We start from the raw sequence: 22,124 nt of genomic DNA on the forward strand, positions 1-22,124 counted from the left end.
ATGACCATATTCTATTTTTTTTTTTAAGTTTAAGTTTATTTATTTCGAGAGAGACAGAGACAGCATGAATGGGAGAGGGGCACAGAGAGAGAGAGAGAGAGAGAGAGAGAGAGAGAGACAGACAGAGAGACAGACAGAGAATCCCAAGCAGGTTCTGTGTTGTCAGTGTGGAGCCCGATCCAGAGCACAACCATATTCTACTTCTCAAGGCCAGGATTACCATTAACTCTATGCCTTGGCTGGTATCTGCCACATGAAGGTTTATGAAATTCTAAAGAAAAATACATTAATATTATTCTGAGATATAAACTCACCTGGCTCCTCATTTGAAGTGGTAAAAATGCTGTTATAAGATCTTCGAACACGTAAAGTTATGCAACCATTTTCATGTAGGCAAAATAAACCATCTCGTTGAAAGCAGGGTATTACCTTTAAATAGATAATATAATCATTTTTAAAAACACAATAAAGAGTATATACTGGGAAGCTCAGAACTCATATTTAGAGAATATGGGCAAAAAAAAAATAAAAGGAAAACAAAAATACACACATAATCTCCAAGCCTTAAACTAAATGAACATTCAAAAACTCCACTTATATACATAAAAAATTTGTCTTTGTCTAGGTAACTTAAATAGTTCAATACTTAGCTCCAGACCAGTCAGAAGAATTTCTAGGGTAAATCAAACCAACTGAAAGTGTAGAAAAATCGGAATATACGACAACATTGTTAATTTCTAAATAAACAGAAAAGAAAAGGTGGAACTAAGGACATTTCTACGATTATGTTTTTTCTTTCTATAACATTCATAATCAACTTTTGGGGATGTAATTTATAAATCACAGATACCTGCAGAAATGGAACTCCCGTTCGTTCTATTGCAATCACACCCACTGTTTGATTCACCTCAAGGTCAAGGATTAAAATCTCTCGAGGATAGAGTAACAACATGTGATTTCTTTTGGAAGGCAGATATGCCAACTGAAGGCAGTCATTGAGAGTTATAAATTCAGCACTGAAAAAAGTAAATGTATTTTAGGCATCAAGAAATGAGTCAAAGACTTTATTCATATCAAAAAAGCTAATAAAATACTGAATTTTGTCCTTTCCACAGAACTGTCAATGTGAATGTACAACTGTTTCCTGAAATGACCAACAGGGACTAGCATCTAAAATTATTTCTCTACTACGTGCCAAAATCCAAATTTATGACAACAATATTGCATAGATTAGAGACATTTCTAAATTTCTGAGAAATTTAAAGTACGACGTCTGTAAGACGGTAGGTGACAAAACTGTACTGGCATTCATAAGAGAGTTTTATTCACTTATTTAAAAGTTTTAAATTTTGTTTACTTTAGAGAGAAAGAGAGCATGAGTGAGGGGAGAGGGGCAGAGAAGGGGAAGAGAATCCCAAGCAGGCTCCATGCTCAGTGTGGAGCACAACGCAGGGCTCGATCCCACGACTCTGGGATCACAACCTGAGCCGAAATTGAGTCAGATGCTCAACCGACTGAGCCACCCAGCCGCCCCAGTAGTTTTATTTTTATTTTGCAATTAGAAGTACCAAACAGGGGCACCTGGGTGGCTCAGTCAGTTAAGCATCCGACTCTTTGGCTCAGATCATGATCTCACGGTCCATGGGCTAGGGCCCCACGTCGGGCCCCGCGCTGAGAGTGAAGCCCGCTTGGGATTCTCTCCTCTCTCCCCAGCTCGTGTGCTCTCTCAAATATTTAAAAAAAAAAAAAAAAAAAAAAAAAAGGTACCAGACAGACTGCTGAAATCAAGACTCAGCATCAAAACAAAAATAATTCGGCCAATTAGGGCCCCTGGATCAGGAGTCAATGAACTATCTGTACGGCCTTGGGCAAGTCACTTCCCCTCTGCCTTCATTCACTTTTAAGTGGTCTTAAATCTGTTTTGAAACAAAGTAGGGCATCATATTCACTTATCACAGCATTTTCTTCTGTGTAAATAAAATTAATAAAACTATATAACGATTGCAGAAGACTGTTCAAGAGACTCAAGAATCATTTTAGTCGTGACTTGCATATATTTAATCACAACTTTTCATATTAAACATAAATAGGAATAAACATATAATTATGTGCTATTTTCCTTTTCTATAATGATTAAAATGTTTCAAATTAAAATAAAGTTAGACTAGAGGACTAGAAGAGGGACAGAGCTTGCATTAAAATCCTGGCTCTGCCATTTCCTAGTTGGGCAAGCTTGAGGAACATATTTCAAACAATGTGGAACTCAATTTCCTCACTTATAAAATAGGCACCGTAATGCTGCCCAGAACTGTAGTTGGATATGTAATGATGGATGTGAATGCACCTGGAGTGGTTCTATTCGAAGGGACTAGGAATCCATTTCCCCAAATCATAACATAAAACAATTCAGACTTCAAAAGATGTATTTACAACACAGAATCAAAAAAAAAAAAAAAAATAGAAAATTCTCTTAAGGCATTTAAGGAACAATCTTAAATTATTTCAGCACAGGGTGGGGGATAAATTAGTGAACGTAATCAGCCTATGGCTGAATACATAAAAATGATACTTATATATAAATTCAGAATATATTTGTAGAGCTATTTGTATTTTACCACATATTTTTTCAGGTAATTAACCATAAAATCTAGAGAGAATAATTTTAGCACATTAAAAATAAGAGCCTTGTTAAAATGAATGCCAAAAAACTGCCAAAGCAATAAAAATATAAGAACAATCATAGCTCTCTAGGGAAAAAAAGGACTAAAATCTATTTCTAATGCATAAAATTAGCTACTTAAAATAAAATTTTATTCCGTTCCAATTTCTGAGATAAACAACAGGTAGCATTTACCAAATAAATGCTTGCTAAGTATCAGCCACTACATTAAGTACTTAAGTTACTGTATCTATTAATCCTTACAACGACCATCTAAAATCCTTTAGAACACTGTTTTAGAGATTGGGAGACTGAAATCTGAGCAACATTAAAGAATTTTCTGAGTCACTGTTCCCTAGAATCCTGGCCCTTTACCAGTATAGGAAACATCCTCACATGTGTAAGAGAAACACACGTATTTTAATGTTTATTTATTTTTGAGACAGAGAGAGACAGAGCATGAACGGGGGAGGGGCAGAGAGAGAGGGAGACACAGAATCGGAAGCAGGCTCCAGGCTCTGAGCCATCAGCCCAGAGCCTGACGCGGGGCTCGAACTCACGAACCGTGAGATCGTGACCTGAGCTGAAGTCGGACGCTCAACCGACTGAGCCACCCAGGCGCCCCAAGAAACACACCTATTTTAGCAGCTAATGAGACTGCACGGCATTTAAGTCAGGAAAATATATTTAAAATGAAAATCCAGCTTTTCCCCCCAAATTTTTAATGTACTCAACAGCCAACTTTAAAATCTTCATCTTATACTTTCAGAGATAAAAAAAACTGAAGTCAAAAACTGTGATCTGTAAAAATTAGCGGGGGAGAGGTTAGCACAATGAATAGAAGTGAAGGAACCGTGTTTAATGCAGAATCTCCTCTTTGGGGAAGAGACAGAACATTCTCCTCCTGTAAATTCAAAACCAGAAATAAGAAAGGGGGAGGTAAAGGAGAAAACCAGTATAAGCACCTCTTCAAAAATGATGCTGCATGAATGGATGGCAGATAAACGGTGAATAGATGAAGGTTATCAGTTTTACACTTGTAACTTACCTAGGTTTCTCTTGAGTAATTAAGATTTTTACTTTATTAAGAGCCTTCTTGGCCCCTGTGGCTGCAGCCAGCTTGTTATGAGCTGGACTGGAGTGTGGGCTGGATATGTAAACTTTTTTCCCAGGGCCCGAGGGAGGCTTGGCTGGAGAGAAGTCTGAGATGAATACAATACCCTCGCTGGTGAGTACTATATTGAGAGAAGCAAAACTCTGATTAAAGTTTAATCAAGTTTAGCGCAGAGTTTTATTCCAATACAAGTCTGAAAGTAAGGTAATGGTAATTTTAGTAATATAGAACTGGCAGTGTAATGTAGTCATAACATAACTGGAAAGTTCTCCAAGTTGAAGTCAAACAGGTGGTCCATTACAATTCATCGGAGGCCTCCAAGCTCAGTGTTTTAAATTAATGTTTTATATTAAAACGATACCAGACGGTTGCCGGCAGAAAGAACAAATGTTTGTTCTTCCAAATAAATTCAGTGCACGGACTTTCATTAAAAACCTTTCTTCATTATATCCGTTAACTTCAAAATCCAAAGACTTTTCAGAATATAAAATTCACAGACGAAAAAAAAATCCCATATATAAGAGACTCTACATATCACACGTAGCTAAGTTCAAATATTTGATGTGTTATTAATTTTTTATGATTATCATGAGCTACTCAATCTAAATATATTTCCTTTTTCTTCTGGAGCATCGGACTGAACCTCAGGAAATATGAAAGAGTATTCTTTTTCTCTTTATGTCTAGAGTAAAAATAGAGTGCCAACAATGGCTTACTAAATGAATGTACAGGAAACAGAAGTATTCAAGAAGGCAGCACCACATTTACCAACACAAATTATGCCTTTTTATGACTGAAAAATAATCTCCCTCCAAAACTGGGGCCGTTACAAGGATATCTGAACAGAGAAATGTTGTCTACCCTGGCTTCCTGCAGACAGTGAGGCTGCCTTAAGCACAGAGAGCAAAGAAGTATTCAAGAGTTATGACAGCCTGAGCACATTCAATAGGAGTAAATCAAAGATGTTGGGTGAACTGAAGCTTTGAAATATACAGTGCTTTTATCAACCAAATTACAGAGATGCAGTAAGTTAGCCTGAGGCCTTATCTCCTTTTCAGATGACAGAACTCACTTTCCAAGGTCTCATTCATTCCCCATTTTTATGATGCCCTCCCTCCCCGAGTCGACCAGCTAATGCAGCCCACCCCTGCGTCCCCACGGCACCACACAAACCAGGCAGAGAGTTCGTGTAGGCACAAGATCGTATACACAGATAGACACACGCAAAGCCTAACCACACACTACTGGAGCTCCACGGCCACACTGCCCATTTTGGTTTCTGTTTGTACACCCTTCTCTTCCTTCTCCAACACACAAATATACACTCAGTAAGAACACACGCCGGTAGATAAAAGTCACAACTCCGAGTCATTCAAATTCAGGGAAAACATTCTTTACCGCAGCTAATTCCCTTACCTCTCCAGTTTTTGATCAAATATCAAAATGAAGTCTATTCTGACCACTTTGTCTAATCTGACAACCTGCCCATCCCACCCCCCCTTCCCCTTCATTTCCTTTACGCCTGGCATGTAGTGATAGCTCAAGAAATACCCGTCAGATACTGAATAAGGAATCTCTCCTAAATCATTTAGTTACAAAAATACATGTCTGACAACAACTCTAGTTTTTAGATCAGCAGCTCAGTGCATTATCAAAAGCGCACTGGCAAAAACAACCTCTGCAAGAAAAAATCCCCTTGGGCTTATTCTGTTCCTCACACGCGTCTGTTTATGGCACTCAAGACACACGGCATGAATTTAAACGGTTTTTTTAAAAGAGGAACTGAATTTGGCCACATACTAAATGAAACTCTTGACTCAGGTTCTTTAAATGTTCCTAGAAAAACAAATTTAATTAAGCCTGAATTAGCATAGCCCAGCAACTCCCTCTCCCTGGCTAATCTAATTCTATTTACGAATTCAACACAGTGAAGGTACAGCTTGCTGATTTAAATTTCTAACCATCAAAATACTTGCAAATGATACGGGATTATGATTTAGTGTCTGTATTAGGAGCTGCAGATATATGGACTTCTCCGCTTGGCTCAGTTGTTTTCACTTTATAGATGTACAATGCGGGTTGTGCCTATTTTATGTATATAGTATTAACTATATTATGAAGAACTCATTTTCCACCAGAGACTATTACTCACAAGTTAAATGTGAGGGATCAAAAGGGTCAAAAGAAAAAGAAAGAATGTTATCTGCATAGCTCTTCTTCCACAGTTTGGTGCCGGTATCTGCGTTCCAAAGCACAATATAATTTGGTGGATGGATAGCAAGTAGTAAGTCTCGGGAAGCATCTTGATTCCACAACCACTGAACATCTGTAAAGACCGGATAAAGGCAAAATTCAGAAATCACTTCAGAACTCTTGGCTAATGTATTCTTGACATTTACTTTGTTTTGTTTTTCATAATCCTTAAAATCCCAACTTCCCTTCTCCCTATGTTGCATGTATGGGTATTTATGCGAAGAATGAACAGAAAAAGTGCAATTTTATATACAAATGAGCTGTCTGGACAGTAGAACCTCAAGGTCAACATTTTCAAATTACTTCAAAGAAAATACAAGACAGTTTTCACTAGTCATTACTTAAAACTTTGTGTCTTAGACTGTGCTGGCCATGATCAAGGTCATATTCTCCTAACATTTTTGTGGAATTACTTAACAGAACTTTGCAGAGTTTCAGGTTTATTCTCACAATAATAAACAATAAACATCTAGTTCAGCACCTAGTACAAAACACTCGACAAAACATTTTTAAATGAATTTTTAAAAAATTCATTCAGTCAGGAAAGCCACTCAGTCAAAGCCTGGAATCTAAAGAATACCATATTGGTTTTAAGTCAGTAACATAAACAAACAAATGATCTATAGGCAAATGAAAATAAAATGTGGATCATCTCTATTAATAGAAAGTAAGCACTGAGGGCTAATTCAAAACAGCAGTTCAGCCAAGTTTACATCTGTTATAGCTTAGATTATAATATTGTTTATAGCAGCTTCATTTTTCTCATCATGCTTGACTGAAGTCAATGTTAAAACCAGCACAATTTACAGAAGCACAGATCAGCTGAGATTTGAGGAAACGTACAGAAATACACTGATAAGGAAAAGAAAGCTAGATTCAGGTCAATAGAACAGGCTAAACACAATCAAGCGTTAACTGGGAAGTGATGAAATTAAAGGGGGAAAAACCATTCTAAGAGTAAGTGTATTAACACAAACACTTAGCGGAGCACAGACTTTCCTCACCCTGAATAGGTTTGGCATGCTCTTGGATCTCACACTGAGCTACTCCCGCTGCTACATCCCAAACGATGATCTTTCCATTGACATCAGCAGAAGCTAAGCGCAAGGAATATGGTGAGCCAATGTTATGGTGATAATTTTCCCTGGCCCATTTAACCTAGTACCAAGAAGAAATCAAATCAAGTAAATACTTGTACTGGATGAAACTAAACACAATTTTCATAGAACATCAACCAGAACCCCAACTACAGTCTGCACTTATGTTACAAAAATATTTAGAAAGCATAAACAGGAAACTGGTTTCTGTCTCAAAAATCAGACTTATTATTTGTGATGCTTTTTAAGTTGCATTACAATCATAAGATCTAATCATGACAAGACATCTGAAATCCTAAACTGCTAAGTAGAATGGTTTTCCATATTCTCCTCTCCTAATTAAAAGGAGACAACTTAGAAAGACCAAAGCCTTGCAGAGGAAAAAAATAGGAAAAAATAAAAGCAAGCAAAAAACCTCTGTCTTTTTCCTAAAATTGGGGAAAAAAATGTTAATTTTTCCTCTTTGAAAAAAAAAAAAAAAGGAATGCTTCATACCTCAAGCAACATCGTAAGAGAAGAATTTTTAAAATAAAAACCACAAGAATTCTGGCACAAATCAGGTTAATCCTGAGCATTAAATACCGATGGTTAGAGACAGGAATAAAACATATGGTCTTCATTTTGCCCGAAGCCATGGCCTTCCAAGGCCACAATCTCTCCACTGTCCTAGCTCAGCATCCAGCTTGTTTTCTTCAAAGGATTTTCCAAACAACAATTGGTAATTGCTTTATTTACCCTGTTCTGACCTATATCACCAACCCATGAATTGTAAGCTCCACTGGGCAGGATCACACAGGGCTCAGTCATATTGCTATCTTAACACAGGGCCAGACCTTAACACACGGCCAAAGTTAGTGCTCAGCAAGTTATGTGTTTAATAAATGAACCCAAATGCCACAGAATCTTCCAATATATACATACATAAACATATGCATATAGATACTTGTGCGTATATATACGTAAACACACGTTTATGCCTAATGCTAAGGCAGGGAAGTATGAAACCAATTCCTACAGCATTCATGAAAAAGATGGCAACAAAACATTTCCTGAACTTTAGTGTTGAGAAGGCTTAAAATTCTATTGTAATACATCTTTTCCTCAGACCAGAATTTTTTTTAATAAAACGTATGTGTATAAATGTGTAAAAGCATACATGTTTGAATGTGCATTTATGTGTATATTTTTGTGTGGATACAGTCAGGACTCATTATTTGCAGATGCTGAGTTTGCCTCCTCACTGAAATTGATGCTTTTATTTAAAAAAATCAGTATTTGCAGGGCTTTCACTGTCATTCACAGACACATGCACAGGGGTGAAAATTCCCACATAAAACAAAATGTGCTTGTTTCAGCTCTCATAACGCAAACAAGCGGTTTTTTTTTTTAAACTTATTTACTTTTTAATTTACATCCAAGTTAGTTAGCATATGTGATATAATGATTTCAGGAGTAGATTCCAGGGATTCATCCCCTCTGTATAACACCCAGTGCTCATCCCAGCAAGTGTCTTCCCTAATGCCCCTTACCCATTTAGCCCATCCCCCCTCCCACCACCCCTCCTTCAACCCTCTGTTTGTTCTCTATAGTTAAGAGTCTTTTACGTTTTGTGCTTTTTCTTGAGGATTTCACTGTTCAAATTCAAAATGGTCCCCAAGCACAGTGCCCAAGTGCTATCTTGTGGTCCCAAGCCCAAGAAGCTGTGATGTGCCTTCTGGAAAAAACACGAGATAAGCTCTGTTCAGGCATGAGCTTTAGTGCTGCTGGCTGTGCGCTCAATGTTAATGAATCAACAAAAACACATATGAAACAAGGTTATATACTGATCAGTAGATGAAAATGTTATGACAGGAGGCTCACAGGAACCTAACCTGTATTTCCTCTAGAAGTAATCAACATTTCAGTATTCACCAATGTCAGCGTTTGCATCAACTTTACAGAATAAAACTATCATAGATAAGAATTGACCGTATGCATGTATTTAAGTGCTTGAATTCCATTTATGTAAATGCCAAGCAGTGTGTGTGTGTGTGTGTGTGTGTGTGTGTGTGTGTGTTTAAAATCACCTAGATATATCCTAATCTAACTGCTAAAACTAAGGATAAGGAGAAAATCTTGAAGGCAGCCAAATGAGAAAACATACATTGCATGTAGAGAAATAAAGATAAGAGTTTCTCTCAGAAGTTATGCAATGCTGTGTGTTTGAGTTTGCACATACAGTGGAATATCTTTAAAGCATCATAAGAGAAAAAAACTGATGAAATACCTTTATAGACAAATAAAAGCCAAGAGAATCATCCTATATTAGACATATACCTCAAGAACTTGAAGGAATTTCTTCAAGCAAAGGGAGTATAATACCAGACTGAAACATGGATCCACACAAAGAAGTGAAAACTCCAGAAATGCCAAAAAGATTGGGGAGTAGGTAAGAGAGAGAACCTATTTTTCTCAAAATAAAACCCTGTACCTAACCTCAGACTTAACGGTGAAAGACTGAATGCTCTCCCCCTGGGCTCAGGAACAAGAGTATTTTCTCACCATTCCTATTCATTATAGTAGAGGTCCTAGCCAATGCAATATGAATACGACAAGAAAAAAATAGAAGACATAATAGATTATCAATGAAAAAACTAAACTGTTATCTGCAGATAACATGACTATGTAAAAAGTGTCCCCAGAGCTACTAGGTCTAAAGAGTTTAATAACAAGATCGCAGGATACAAGGCATCTGAATTTTTCCCTACTTCACATTATATATAAAAACTAATTCAAAATGGATTATGAATCTATATCTAAGAGCTAAAACTTTAGAATTTCTTAGAGGAAAACAAAGGTGTAAATTTTAACAACAGAAAAAACAAGAAAAAATGGACATATTGGACATCAAAATTAAAAACTTTCATGTTTGGGGCATCTGGGTGGCTCAATCGGTTGAGTGTCCAACTTCGGTTCAGGTCATGATCCAGTTTGTTCATGAGTTCAAGCCCTGCACTGGGCTCTGTGCTGACAGCTTAGAGCCTGGAGCCTGCTTCAGATTCTGTGTCTCCCTCTCTTTGCCCCTTCCCTGCTCATTCTCCGTCTCTCAAAAATGAATAAACGTTAAAAAAATAATAATAAAAAAAAACTTTCATGTTTTATGGGACACTATCAAGAAAGTGAAAGACAACTTACAGAATGAGAGAAAATATTTACTAACCATATATCTCCTAAGAGACTTCTATGTAGAATATATAAAGAATTCTAATAACTCCATAAGAAGATAATACAGTTTTAAAATGGGCAAAGGACTAAAATAGACACTTCTCAAAGAAGATATACAAATGGCCAATTAACACACGAAAAGATGAAAAGATGTCCAACATCATTAGTCACTAGGGCAATGCACACCAAAACCACAATGAGAACCACTTCATACCCAGGAGGATGGCTACAATCAAAAGGACAGAGAAAAACCAACATCGCTGAGGATGTAGAGAAATTGGAATCCTCATATACTGCTAATAGGAATGTAAAATGGTGCAGCCTCTTTAGAAATAGTCTGGAAGTTCCTCAACAAGTTAAACACAGAGCTACCATATGAGTCAGCAATTCCACTCCCCAGTATGCACCCAAGAGAAATGAAAACACATGTTTGCATGAAAACTTGTACATACAGGTTCATAGCAGCATTATTCCTAATACCTAAAAAGTGGGAAATACCCATATGTCCATCAATACATGTGGTATACTCAGAGTGGAATATTCTTCAGCAATAAAAAGGAACGGAGCACTGAAACGTGCTAAAACATGGATGAACCTTGAGTGAGAGGTGAAAGAAGCTAGGCACAAAAGTCCACATATTGTTATTCCTTCATTTATATGAAATGTCTAGAATAGGCAAATCTACAGAAACTATTTTACTGGATGCCTAGGGATGAGGAAACGAAAGATCAGAGGCAGCCACTAATAGGTACTGGGTTTCTATTCAGTGATGAAACTGCAGCGATGGCTACACAATTCTATGAACATATTAAAGACCATGGATATTGTACACCATAAATGGGTGAATTTTATGGTAGGAGTATCTCAATAAAGCTATTACCAAACAAACCCAAACCCCCAAACCTCTAGCTCTAATCCTCTCCCTCAAAATTTCAGGTCACTAGAATTCAAAAGTCAAGTGCACCAGGCATCTGAGACTTTGCATGCTGAAAATTTAACTCACTGATTTCATACCTACTCACCTGGTCATAGCAACATCATTCCCTTATTCAGAGAGAACTTGGAATCATTCTATAGCTTCGACTCTCCTTAAACTGACTACTATAAAGGCTATCAAGTTTTTTGTTGTTTTTTTTTTTTGAGGAAGAAAATCCCAAGCAGGCTCCACGTTCATGTAGAGTCCCACGCGGGGCTCAATCCCACGACCCTGAGATCATAACCTGAGCTGAAATCAAGAGTCAGACTCTTGGGGCGCCTGGGTGGCGCAGTCGGTTAAGCGTCCGACTTCAGCCAGGTCACGATCTCGCGGTCCGTGAGTTCGAGCCCCGCGTCAGGCTCTGGGCTGATGGCTCGGAGCCTGGAGCCTGTTTCCGATTCTGTGTCTCCCTCTCTCTCTGCCCCTCCCCCGTTCATGCTCTGTCTCTCTCTGTCCCAAAAATAAAAAAAAAAAAAAAAAAAAGAGTCAGACTCAAACCGACTGAGCCACCCAGGCACCCCTATCAAGTTTACTTCTTAAGCGGCTCCTGAATAGGACTCCTTCATGCCTTGGCTTAATCTTAGGCCCTTCGAATTTCCTGCTAAAATTATGGCAAAACTCTCCTAAACGATCTCCCTGCCCCATCCTGCCTTTTCTCCAAGAAATCCTGCACTGCTGCCAGAGTAAGTTTTCCCAAGATGCCAATAGGACCTTATCAACTGACTACTTAAAAATCCTAATTCCGTGAGAACCTTGAAACACTTGCGGGACGGATGAATTTCTCTGGCTGCCTCCTCTTCGATCACCCCTTTAAGCGTATCCCCACTTTTAGCCATCTTTACACACCTACTTACCTTTGTGCCTATCCTTCCTTTTTCCTGGGGTGCCTCTTCCCCAATTCCTCACTTGCTAATGACGGCTGACCAGTCCCTAAACTGGAAAGACTTGTGACTCTCCCCAGATCCCAAAACTAGGTGATAGGTAGCTCCTTTGTCTTTCCACAGAGTTCACTTATCAAACTGTATTTGTGTTTTCATTGTTCCTCATTAGACAATGAATTGCTTGAGGGCTTTCATCTGTAAATGCTTAGCATATGCTAAGTGCTCAAATCTTGGCATATACTAAGTATTCTGGTAAATGGTAGAATTGGTGTCGACTGTTAGCTTCAAAATCACCTAAGAGCTAGTATCTAAAAGCTCATCTAGGATTGCCATTTATACCCCGATAAATTATCATATTTAAAAGCTATTCAACATTTATACTGTTATACATACAACATTTATATATGACTTGATGAGAATCTAGTGGTATTTAAAACTTCTGAATAGACAATACGTTATAGGGTGAAAGTGGAATTTGACTTACCTTGACCACATCAGCTTTATGTTTTTCTAAAACTTGAAGAGTTTGAGCAGTATTGGAATCGATCACTACTACAAGCGAGTGACATCCATAAGCAATTAAACCTTGCCAGCCCCTAACAAAACAGTGACATGAAAACTTAAGTACAAAACAAAGACTTAAGTTCTCTCTTGCCAAGAGACGTGCTAAAATAAATCGCAAATCTAATATATACTACCATTAACAAAATTATTATTTAAGCATAAAGGTCAGTATTTTACCTTATCTCATTTAAATAAAACGTCTAGCTAGCTTGAAAATGTTGACATTTGTTTTGCACTTGGATAAAAAAAAGTTTCTAAGAGACATGCGTATACAGCCGTAAGCATGTATAAGGCAACACTGGACAGACAGGAGGTTTCAGTCCTCTGGCTAACGTGCCGTGCCGTACAGAATTTTGCTTTATGCCTCAGGGTTCACGGTCGGAGTTGCGGTGCTGGTTTACAGTGGAAAGGTAAAGGTGAGATGACAGGTAAGGAAACAGGCGCCTCGTCTGGCAAAGCTGTTGAATAGCTACAGGTAAGAAACAGGTATAAGACACAGAAGGAAGACACAAATTGGGGAAGAGAAAGTGGGCAGGGGAATTGATGGCGGAGGGAGACCAGCTGGAGGTCGGCGGCGAGGGAAAGAAACGAGAAGGGGATGGGGGCGAAGGTGCGGGGCGAAAGAGCAAAAAGCAAGAATTTGGGAGAAACGGGGCAACTCTGTTTGCACAGGGAGGGCTCGCCCGTGGGGCATTTACTCCTTTTATAGGAACAACAAAAACCCAGCATGAAAAGAAAGTCTCTAGCGTGAAGGCAGCCCCCCCGGCTTGGCGAGGCCAAATTAACCAGGGGGGTGAAATCTCTCGTTCTTTCCCCTTCCCCTACACACTCCTGGCCGAGCCCGGCCGCCTCGGAGCGCGGCGCCCTCACCAGTCCACCGCCGCCTTGTTGTGAGCATTGAGGGCCCCGGTGAGGGTGCGCGCAGACACCTTGAAGTTCACCGTGAAGGGCAACATCGCCTCGGCGCAACCCCGGCCCTCGGCGCCCACCGGCAACCCGGAAGCGGCGGCCGCTGCGCTTCCGTTCCAAGCAGAGTCCGGGTGGCTCCTTGAGCGCCGCCGTTTGGTTCCGTCGGATGCAAGGTCCCACCACCTTGGATTCCGCGGTTCAGCCTCCTTCAGGGTCCGGCCGCCCAGGTCCGGGCTGCCTGTCCCTGTGGGGGCGGGGCTGCTTTCCATGACGTCTGTTTGCTTTGCCGTGGGGGCAGCATTGGCCTCTGTGCCCTGCTGGAAATCGTGAAAAGCAAGGGCTGAAAGCCCCACTTAGCCTTTCTGACTTTGATCTGTTGATTTAGGACAGCTACCAAATGCCAAGCCCTGTCCTAGGCATCTGCAGTGTAGCCAAGAAGAAACCGTCCCCGCTCTCAAGAAGTTTATAGGACAAACATAGGAATAGGACTGGGATATAGGAATACAAAATGGATACAATGGATGAGATGAGGGGCGCCTGGGTGGCTCAATCGGCTCAGGTCATGATCTCGCGGTTTGTGAGTTCAAGCCTCGCGTGGGGCTCTGTGTTGACAGCTCAGAACCTGGGGCCTGCTTCGGATTTTCTGTGTCTCCTTCTCTCTCTGCCCCTTCCCTAGTCATGCTCTGTCTCTCTCTGTCTCTCAAAAATGAATAAACGTTAAAAAAATTTTTTTTTTAATAAAAATAAAAAAAGAATGGATGAGATGAATGGCTCTGATATACACAATTTCTAAATATGGAGAACACTGCGTGTCTGGTCTTGAAAATATTTGAAACAATGCATTACCCCTGAGGCCACCTGTCAATTTGCGGGCTTGTTGGGGTGGCTTTCATTGTGCAGTTTTTCCTCTGCGGCTCTCCTTTAAATCAAACTCCATCTCTCTCTCTCTCTCTCTCTCTCTCTCTCTCTCTCTCTCTCCTCTGTGCTCAGCACATCATCTGCACTGTTGATCAGTAAGAAGAGGTTTGTAAAGCAACTAAAGCATTTATTTGGGGTTTTAGGGATTGTAATCCATGGGACATAGGATCCACTCAAATCAAAAATATGCTCTAAATTGCCAGGGAGCCGGAGTGCACTCTTATAAAGGGGAAAACAGCAAGGTTCCATAGCTTGTTTTGAAAGAATTAAAATTGGTGCTGGCAGAGTTTACACTGATCATCTGATACACGATCGGCTATGTAGCTAACAAGTGTTGCATTCTTTTTATTTTGGCTCAAAATAGAAGGATGTATTCCCGGAGGTGATGAAGTTGCAACTGACAAAAGTCAAAAGTTCCTGGTATTCTGAGGATTCAAACAGGAGAGGTGCCCAGGTCTTACCACTTCCATTCCACGACCTTTGCCACTCTGTTCAGAGCGACTCTCTTAACAGCCCTGACTTTATTTTGAGTCTTTGCCATGCCCTTTACTGTAAGATTCAACATGATTTCTTTCCAGGAATAATTTTTGTCGATGTCTCTTTTTTCCCCAATGCATTCAACACAAGGTACAAAACAATTGGTAATTTTTGTGTCCATCTTATTGCTCTTAGAAAACAATGTTCTCAAAGATCACCTCCAATACCATCTCAGCTGTTAAAGCCAATGAACTCCTTTTTCCTTCTAGTTGCTCTCTGGCAAGTGTTGCTGCTTCCCTTCCCGCCCCACATCCTTCCCTACTGATGCTTTGGGGGGCATCCAGAGGTGCCAATACCCATAGGTCTACATTTATCACCCCCTTATTGCACATCTTTGATGTTTCCTATGACAGAGATTGCTACTTGGCTCCCAAAATTCATTCTCCTGTTCTTTCATAGAAACAGAACCACAATTTGCATCTGAGCACATTTTCACGCCATTCAATGAATATATATCCCAGCTTCCCTGACAACTAGATCCAGCCATGAGGCTAAATTCTGGCCAATGTGATGTAAGTCAACGTATTGTGTAGTGACCTCTGAGAAACCACTCTTCTGTGTTATTTCAATATATATACTCCACGTGATTTTCATCCCTGTACGCTTCTGTCTAACAGGGAAAGTAACACGTTTTTAGGCAACTGTAATACAGGGGAATAAATTCGTCCTCGTAGACTTAGAACTCCTTTGAGAAAGGGACCAAATTCCAATCTTTCTTTCTCTCCAATGCCAAACACTTCTCAGGCATGCAGTTGGTCCTCAATAAATGACTAAGGGAGCAGGAGCTTTAAGTGGCCATAAGCATAAGGCCAATCAGGTTTCAGGTGACAATGAGGAGTCAGTGATGGCACTCACAGACAGAGAGGTGCAGCAAGTGACCCTCTTGGAGGAAGAGGGATTCACTAGTTTAAATCTGTAAGCTACCTTGAGGACATGAATGTTAAATATTCAGGGCAAGGATGGATGACCAGCCGGGGCTGGGATAGCAATACGTCTCCCATGGTACAAAGTGTGAATTAAATATGTTAATGGGTTTCTATGGCCTTCTCTGAAGCATCTGTCTTGGCCAGTGTGGCGACAGAATATTGGACACACTGGACTATTGATCTCTTCAATAGGACAGAACCTGTGCTCCTCTCCCATGCCTGAAAAACTAATTTCACCCCATGCCCATGCCAGAAGACATCAGCTCCAAAGCGTGGTAATAGGGCCCAGAGCACCCTTCCACTGCTATATCATTTGCATCCCTGAACTAGAACAATTTTTCTCTCTTTCTTTTAAAGCTGGTGGAGATAAGAGTACAGATGACCCTTGAACAACACAAGTTTGATGCAGATTTTTTTTTTTCCAGCAGATATAGTACTATAAATGTATTTTCTCTTCCTCATGATTTTCTTAATATTTTCTTTTCTTGGGGCACCTGAGTGGTTCAGTCGGTTGAGTGTCCTACTCTTGATTTCAGCTCAGGTCATGATCCGAGGGTCCTGGGATCGAGCCCCATGTCAGGCTCCAGGCTGAGCATGGAGCCTGCTTAAGATTGTCTTTCTCAGGGCACCTAAGTGGCTCAGTCGGTTAAGGGTCTGACTTCGGCTCAGGTCATGATCTCATGGTTCATGGGTTCGAGCCCTGCATCGGGCTCTGTGCTGACCGCTCAGAGCCTGGAGCCTGCTTCGGATTCTGTGTCTCCCTCTTTTTCTGCCCCTCCTCCACTGTGCTCTGTGTGTGTCTCTCTCTCTCTCAAAAATACATGAAATGTCAAAAAAAAATTTAAAAAAAGATGGTCTCTCTCTCCCTCTGCCCCTCTCCCCTGCTCGTGCTCTCTTGCTCTCAAAATAATAATAACAACAACAATAATAATAATAATAAACTAATTATTATTTTTTAAATTATTTTCTTTTCTCTGGCTTACTTTATTGTAAGAATACAGTATAGAATTCATACAAATACACACATTTGTATTAATCAACTGTTTATGTTATTGGTAAGGCTTCTGGTCAACAGTGGGCAATTAGCAGTGAAGTTTGGGGGATCCAAAACTTATATGCAGCTTTTCAACTGCACAGGGGGTTGGCCCCCAAGCCCCTCATTGTTCAAGGGTCAAGTGTATATTGCTGATATCTCTGATAGCTATTCCCCTCCGGTCAGGGGAAGCAGAGAAAAGTGATGAAGATGGAAATCATAGATAACTGAACACTTACCTCATGAACTTTCCAAAGTCACATCAGAAAGAGCACTGCGGTGGCACCCGGGTGCCTCAGTCAGGTAAGCATCCAACTTGTGACTTCGGCTCAGGTCATGATCTCACAGTTCGCGAGTTCAAGCCCCGCATCGGGCTCCGCGCTAACAGCGAGGGGCCTGCTTGGGATTCTCTCTCTCTCTCTCTCTCTCTCTCTCTCTCTCTCTCTCTCTCCTCCCTCTGCCCCCCTTTCAAAATAAATAAATAAACTTTTAAAGTAACTTTTTTGAAAGAAAGAAAAAGAAAAAGAAAGAGCACTGAGTAAATAGATCTGAGCATGGATGGAGATGTTGACGATGAAGCCAATACCTTACTGCTGACACTCATAACGTGTCAGATACGATGATCTACCTTTTACCTGTATAATCTCACTTAATCATCTCAAAGTCACAAGATTATGATCACCAGCATCCTATGGATGACAAAATTAAGACTCACAGAGTGATTTGAAGTTACACGGCCAACAGAAAGCAGAGCCAGCATTGGAGCCCAGGTGAGTCTGATTCCAAAACTCAAGCTTCTGACTACTGGCGGTACCATGCTGCCCCCCCACCCCACCCCCCCATGCCACAACCCACTCCACAGCCCAGGTGCAACGAATTCTAGCTGCCTGGGAAGCACCGGATTAAGCAACAACAACACAGATTTATACAGATAGAATGCATATACCCTAGAATTCATTTCTTTAACTTGCACAATTTGCCGATGTTCCCAGAGCTTTGCAACCATCACCACAATTAGTTTCAGGATGTTTTCATCGCCTCATAAAGGAAACTTGTACCCGCTAACAGTCACTCCCCATATTTCCCCAACCTGCCTGCCCCCCTTCCCATCCCTAGGCCACCACATGTCTCCATAAGCATGTCTCTTCTGGACATTTCATATAAATGGGATCATATACCACGTGGCCATTTGTACCTGACTTCTTCCTCTTGGCATCATGTTTCCAGGATTTGTTTAGGTTGAAGCATGTGTCAGTACTTTATTCCTTTGCATTCTCGAAAAACATTTCATAGTTCCAATGTACCACTTTTTATTTATCCATTCATCTGTTGATGACCAGTTGTGTTGTTTCCACTTTCCAGCTGCTATGAACATTCCTGTACGCTTTTTTGTGTGAACGTGTCTTCATTTCTCTCGTGTGTATACTGAGGAGTGGAGTTGCTGACTCATGTCGTAACTCTATGTTTAACTTCTTGAGGAACCGAATGACTGTTTCCCAAAGAGGAAACATTCTCATCAGCAGTATAAAAATTCCAATTTCTCATCATCTCTACCAACATTAGTTATCTCTGTCTTTTTTTTTAAATTATTATAGTCATTCTAGTAGATGTGAGGTGGTTTTGATTGGTATTTCCCTAATGGTTAACGCTGTTGAGCACCTTTTTATGTGCTTATTGGCTGTTTATGCATGGTCTTTGGAGAAATGTCTTTTCCCATCCTTTGCTCAGTTTTAAATTTGGTTATTTGTCTTTTTACTACTGAGTTATAAAAGTTCTTATATACACTAGACACAGTCTCTTATTAGACTTGAAAAAAAAATTCTCCTGTTCTATGTCCTGTAGGTGACAACATAGACTCTGAGCCACTTGGTTGAGCAAATATTGCCAATAAGTTTAAGGACTGTCGCCAAGATCTTATTTCCAAAACTAAGAAAGATAGTGGTGGCCTGGTTCTGGCATAATTGTGGAAAAAGGGAAAGGAACATAATTCTGGTTGCTAAAACAATGTGTGTAAGAACACGATACACTTCCAGGAATAATGAAATTAACTGAAGGGAAAATTTGTGGATCGTTTTTTATTTCCTTTTTTTCTCCTTTTATATTTCACCATTTGTGCAGCTGTAACTTGCGTTTTTGTTTTCACTCATCCCACTCAAAATGGCAGGATAATGAACAACTTCAGGAACACTGTTGGCGGTCCTGCTCAATTCCTGACCTTCACACTTGGCCAAATGCCTTCTAGCACTTCTGTGTCTACAAGTCTGTGGAAACCATGCCCCGAATGTAATCCTTTGCAGATCTTTTTTAATGCCTTTCCAGTACGAATACCGGGTCCCATTTGTTGAGGTTTGAACCACATGTTAGACAGTGAGCTGAGGACTTTCCATGTTAGCTAAGCCTTTTCCGTTCTTTAATTCTCATGCTGGATTTTCTTCTCCTGGCCCTCCTCTCCTGGGAGAGTCCTGGACAGTTATCATCAGTAATAGAAGGGCCTTTGCTGTGACCCTGGACAGATTACTTGACCTCATTAAGCTTCCTTTTTTTTCCTTCTATTATTTACAGGGAGAGGAGTAACTGTTCTTAGATGATTAAAAGCATTACCTTAGACGACATATTTTAAAAGCCCAACATAACACTTAGATTCCTAAGCACCTCACAGAGTTTGGGGAATAAATCTAGGCCTCCTGTTTTCATTGACGGCACTGGCCCATCGAAGCTGTAACACCTTGCATTTGAAGAAAGCTCTTCCCTCTTTAAGGTGCACCTGGCAAGAGAAGTAGCGATAAGAATTTGGATGAAAGTGGAGTTGAATTTGCTGTCAGTCATCAGGACACCAAAACCACAGTGGCCAGCTTTAAACAAAGCCTTACCGGGTCCCCACAGTGAACACATCAGACAGTGTTTGGAAATCACAGCTCTGGACAGACCATGCTGAAGTTGGCTACAGGGGCCAAATCAACACTTTCTAAAAGGTGAGGGTGTCCTGACACAGCCAAAGACACAGGCTGTTTGAGCTGTCAGGCAAGCCCTGACCTGTGCTCCCCACCAGGAGCCATAGGTAGGGACAGCAGTCCTGTAAACCACATCCTGCCTACTGCACCAAATACTGCTTGGGTCTCACCTCTGGTGGTCACAGGTATTGGCTTTATTATTTATTTTTTCTTAACATCTATTTACTTATTTTGAGAGAGAGAGAGCGAGAGAGAGCGAGCAGGGGAGGGGCAGAGAGAGAGGGAGACAGAATCCCAAGCAGGCTCTGAGCTGTCAGTGCAGAGCCTGATGCAGGACTTGGATCCATGAACTGTGAGATCATGACCTGAGCCAAAATCAAGAGTCAGACACTTAGCCCACTGAACCACCCAGCCCCCCGCCCCACCAGGGATTGGCTTCTAAATGAGGGGGGTCTACAGCCTGAATGCCTTTCAGAATGATGTTACCTAGTGTCTCTTCCAGGCCTAGATCCCTTGAGTGCCGTTCTCAGGCTGTGTCCTCACTCAAAACCTTCTCTGGACATTGGTTGCTCAGCCCCCCACCAACTATGGCACCAATATGTGCCAAGACTTTTACTGCACTTGTTTTGTTATTTTCCTTATAACATTGGTATTTTAAAGTTTATTTATTTTGAGAGACAGAGAGTTGGGGGAGGGGCAGAGAGCAAGAGCGAGAGAGAAAGCGAGAGAGAGCAAGAGAGAGAGAGAGAGAGAGAGAGAATTCCAAGCATGTTCCACACTGTCAACACGAAGCTCGATGTGGGGCTCAAACTCATGAACCATGAGATCATTACCTGAGCCAAAGTTGGATGCTTAACCAACAGAGGCACCCAGGTGCCTCTAGAACATTGATATTCTAACTTGATCATTTCTTTATTATTTAAACAAAAGCACTTGAATTCCAAACTAAACCTGTTTTGTTAGTGGTGGGTATCACCAACCCCATGTTCTAGATGAAGGAACTTGGCCTCAAACAGGATCAGTGACTTACCCAAGATCACACTTCCGGCCAATGGCATAGGGGAACCTCCACCAGGTCTTCTCACTCCAAACCCTGGCATCTTCCAGGATACAGAGCTGCTCCACATCAAATGTAGGGATGGTTGTGAAATTCTCCAGGGGATGGAATGAGGCCTTAGCACAGTCAAAACATTTGAAAAGAAAGGCACCCAGTTATGTGGGCAAAGTCAGAAGGGGAGTGGGTGACTGGCCAAATGGGAGGGAATTCCGGGCTGATAGCCTAGACTTGGTATCTATTCAACTTTCCTCAGATTTTTCCTTAAACACCTTCTGCCCACCCCTTACTTTGTTGAGAAGGATCATCAATCTGATTATTTGGCTACTGTCCTTACTGATCTCCTTTCATGTATACATACTACAGGTACGGGGAGCTTGGGTGGCTCAGTTGGTTAAGCTTCTGACTCTTGGTTTCAGCTCAGGTCATGATCTCATGGTTCCTGACTTCAAGCCCCATGCCGGGCTCCACCCTGACAGTTTATTTGAGGTTTACTTGACTAAAGGATGTTTCTGAGAAGCGCAGTCCTGATGAAATGGATTTCTTCCAGGTAGGTCATGTGAGGGATGTGCTTCTCTTACACGGTCAGCACAGGAGGGGTGGTTGGATGCTCAGATCAGGAGTGCTTTACAGTTAGACAGTCAGGCAGGCGAGAGTTCTGGTCTGGCCCTGCCACCCTGAGCCCTGTGACTGTGGGTGATTTTAGGGCATAAAAATACTGCATGTAAGATTCTCCAATGTAATAATGGCTGTCCTGGCTATTAAGGATGAGGACCCTTGTCGCCCTTTGCCTCTCAGTGGCCCATTCTGGCCCTTTATCTCTTTCCAGCTGGTCTCCGTAATTGACCTGCCAGCATATCTCATTCTGAGGCCGCTTGGGTTCTGTCAGTGTGTGTTCATCCAGTTATTGGCTGTTTTTTGAAAGGAAGAATAAACTAGAAAGGGCTTTCTTATTTGATTTCTTCATCAATTTTATCAGTCCAAGTAAACAGTGCCTTTAACAATGTGGTCATAGAACAGCATTTCATAAACTAGATTAACCTAACAA

At 40.9% G+C, this 22,124-nt stretch overlaps 1 protein-coding gene across 2 annotated transcripts in view; it reads right to left on the reverse strand.

The window, feature by feature from the left end:
- Positions 1-13,766, reverse strand: part of WDR11 (WD repeat domain 11) — a 68,037-nt gene extending 54,271 nt beyond the window's left edge. The window contains exons 1-7 of one of the 2 annotated variants that reach the window (XR_009612812.3): positions 13,619-13,766; positions 12,669-12,780; positions 7,031-7,184; positions 5,926-6,099; positions 3,708-3,894; positions 851-1,016; positions 315-429 (exon numbers count right to left, since the gene is read on the reverse strand). Coding sequence is in view for 1 of the 2 variants with exons in the window: in XM_081790456.1 (XP_081646582.1) it covers positions 315-429; positions 851-1,016; positions 3,708-3,894; positions 5,926-6,099; positions 7,031-7,184; positions 12,669-12,780; positions 13,619-13,704 (994 nt within the window). In the remaining variant the exon portion in view is untranslated. The remainder of the gene's footprint in view (positions 1-314; positions 430-850; positions 1,017-3,707; positions 3,895-5,925; positions 6,100-7,030; positions 7,185-12,668; positions 12,781-13,618) is intronic. The other variant, XM_081790456.1, reaches the window with a different exon arrangement.
- Between the last annotated feature and the right edge of the window lie 8,358 nt (positions 13,767-22,124).

This window comes from Panthera onca, chromosome D2, assembly GCF_046562875.1.
Source record: "Panthera onca isolate mPanOnc1 chromosome D2, mPanOnc1 haplotype 2, whole genome shotgun sequence".
Classification (NCBI taxonomy): Eukaryota; Metazoa; Chordata; class Mammalia; order Carnivora; family Felidae; genus Panthera; species Panthera onca.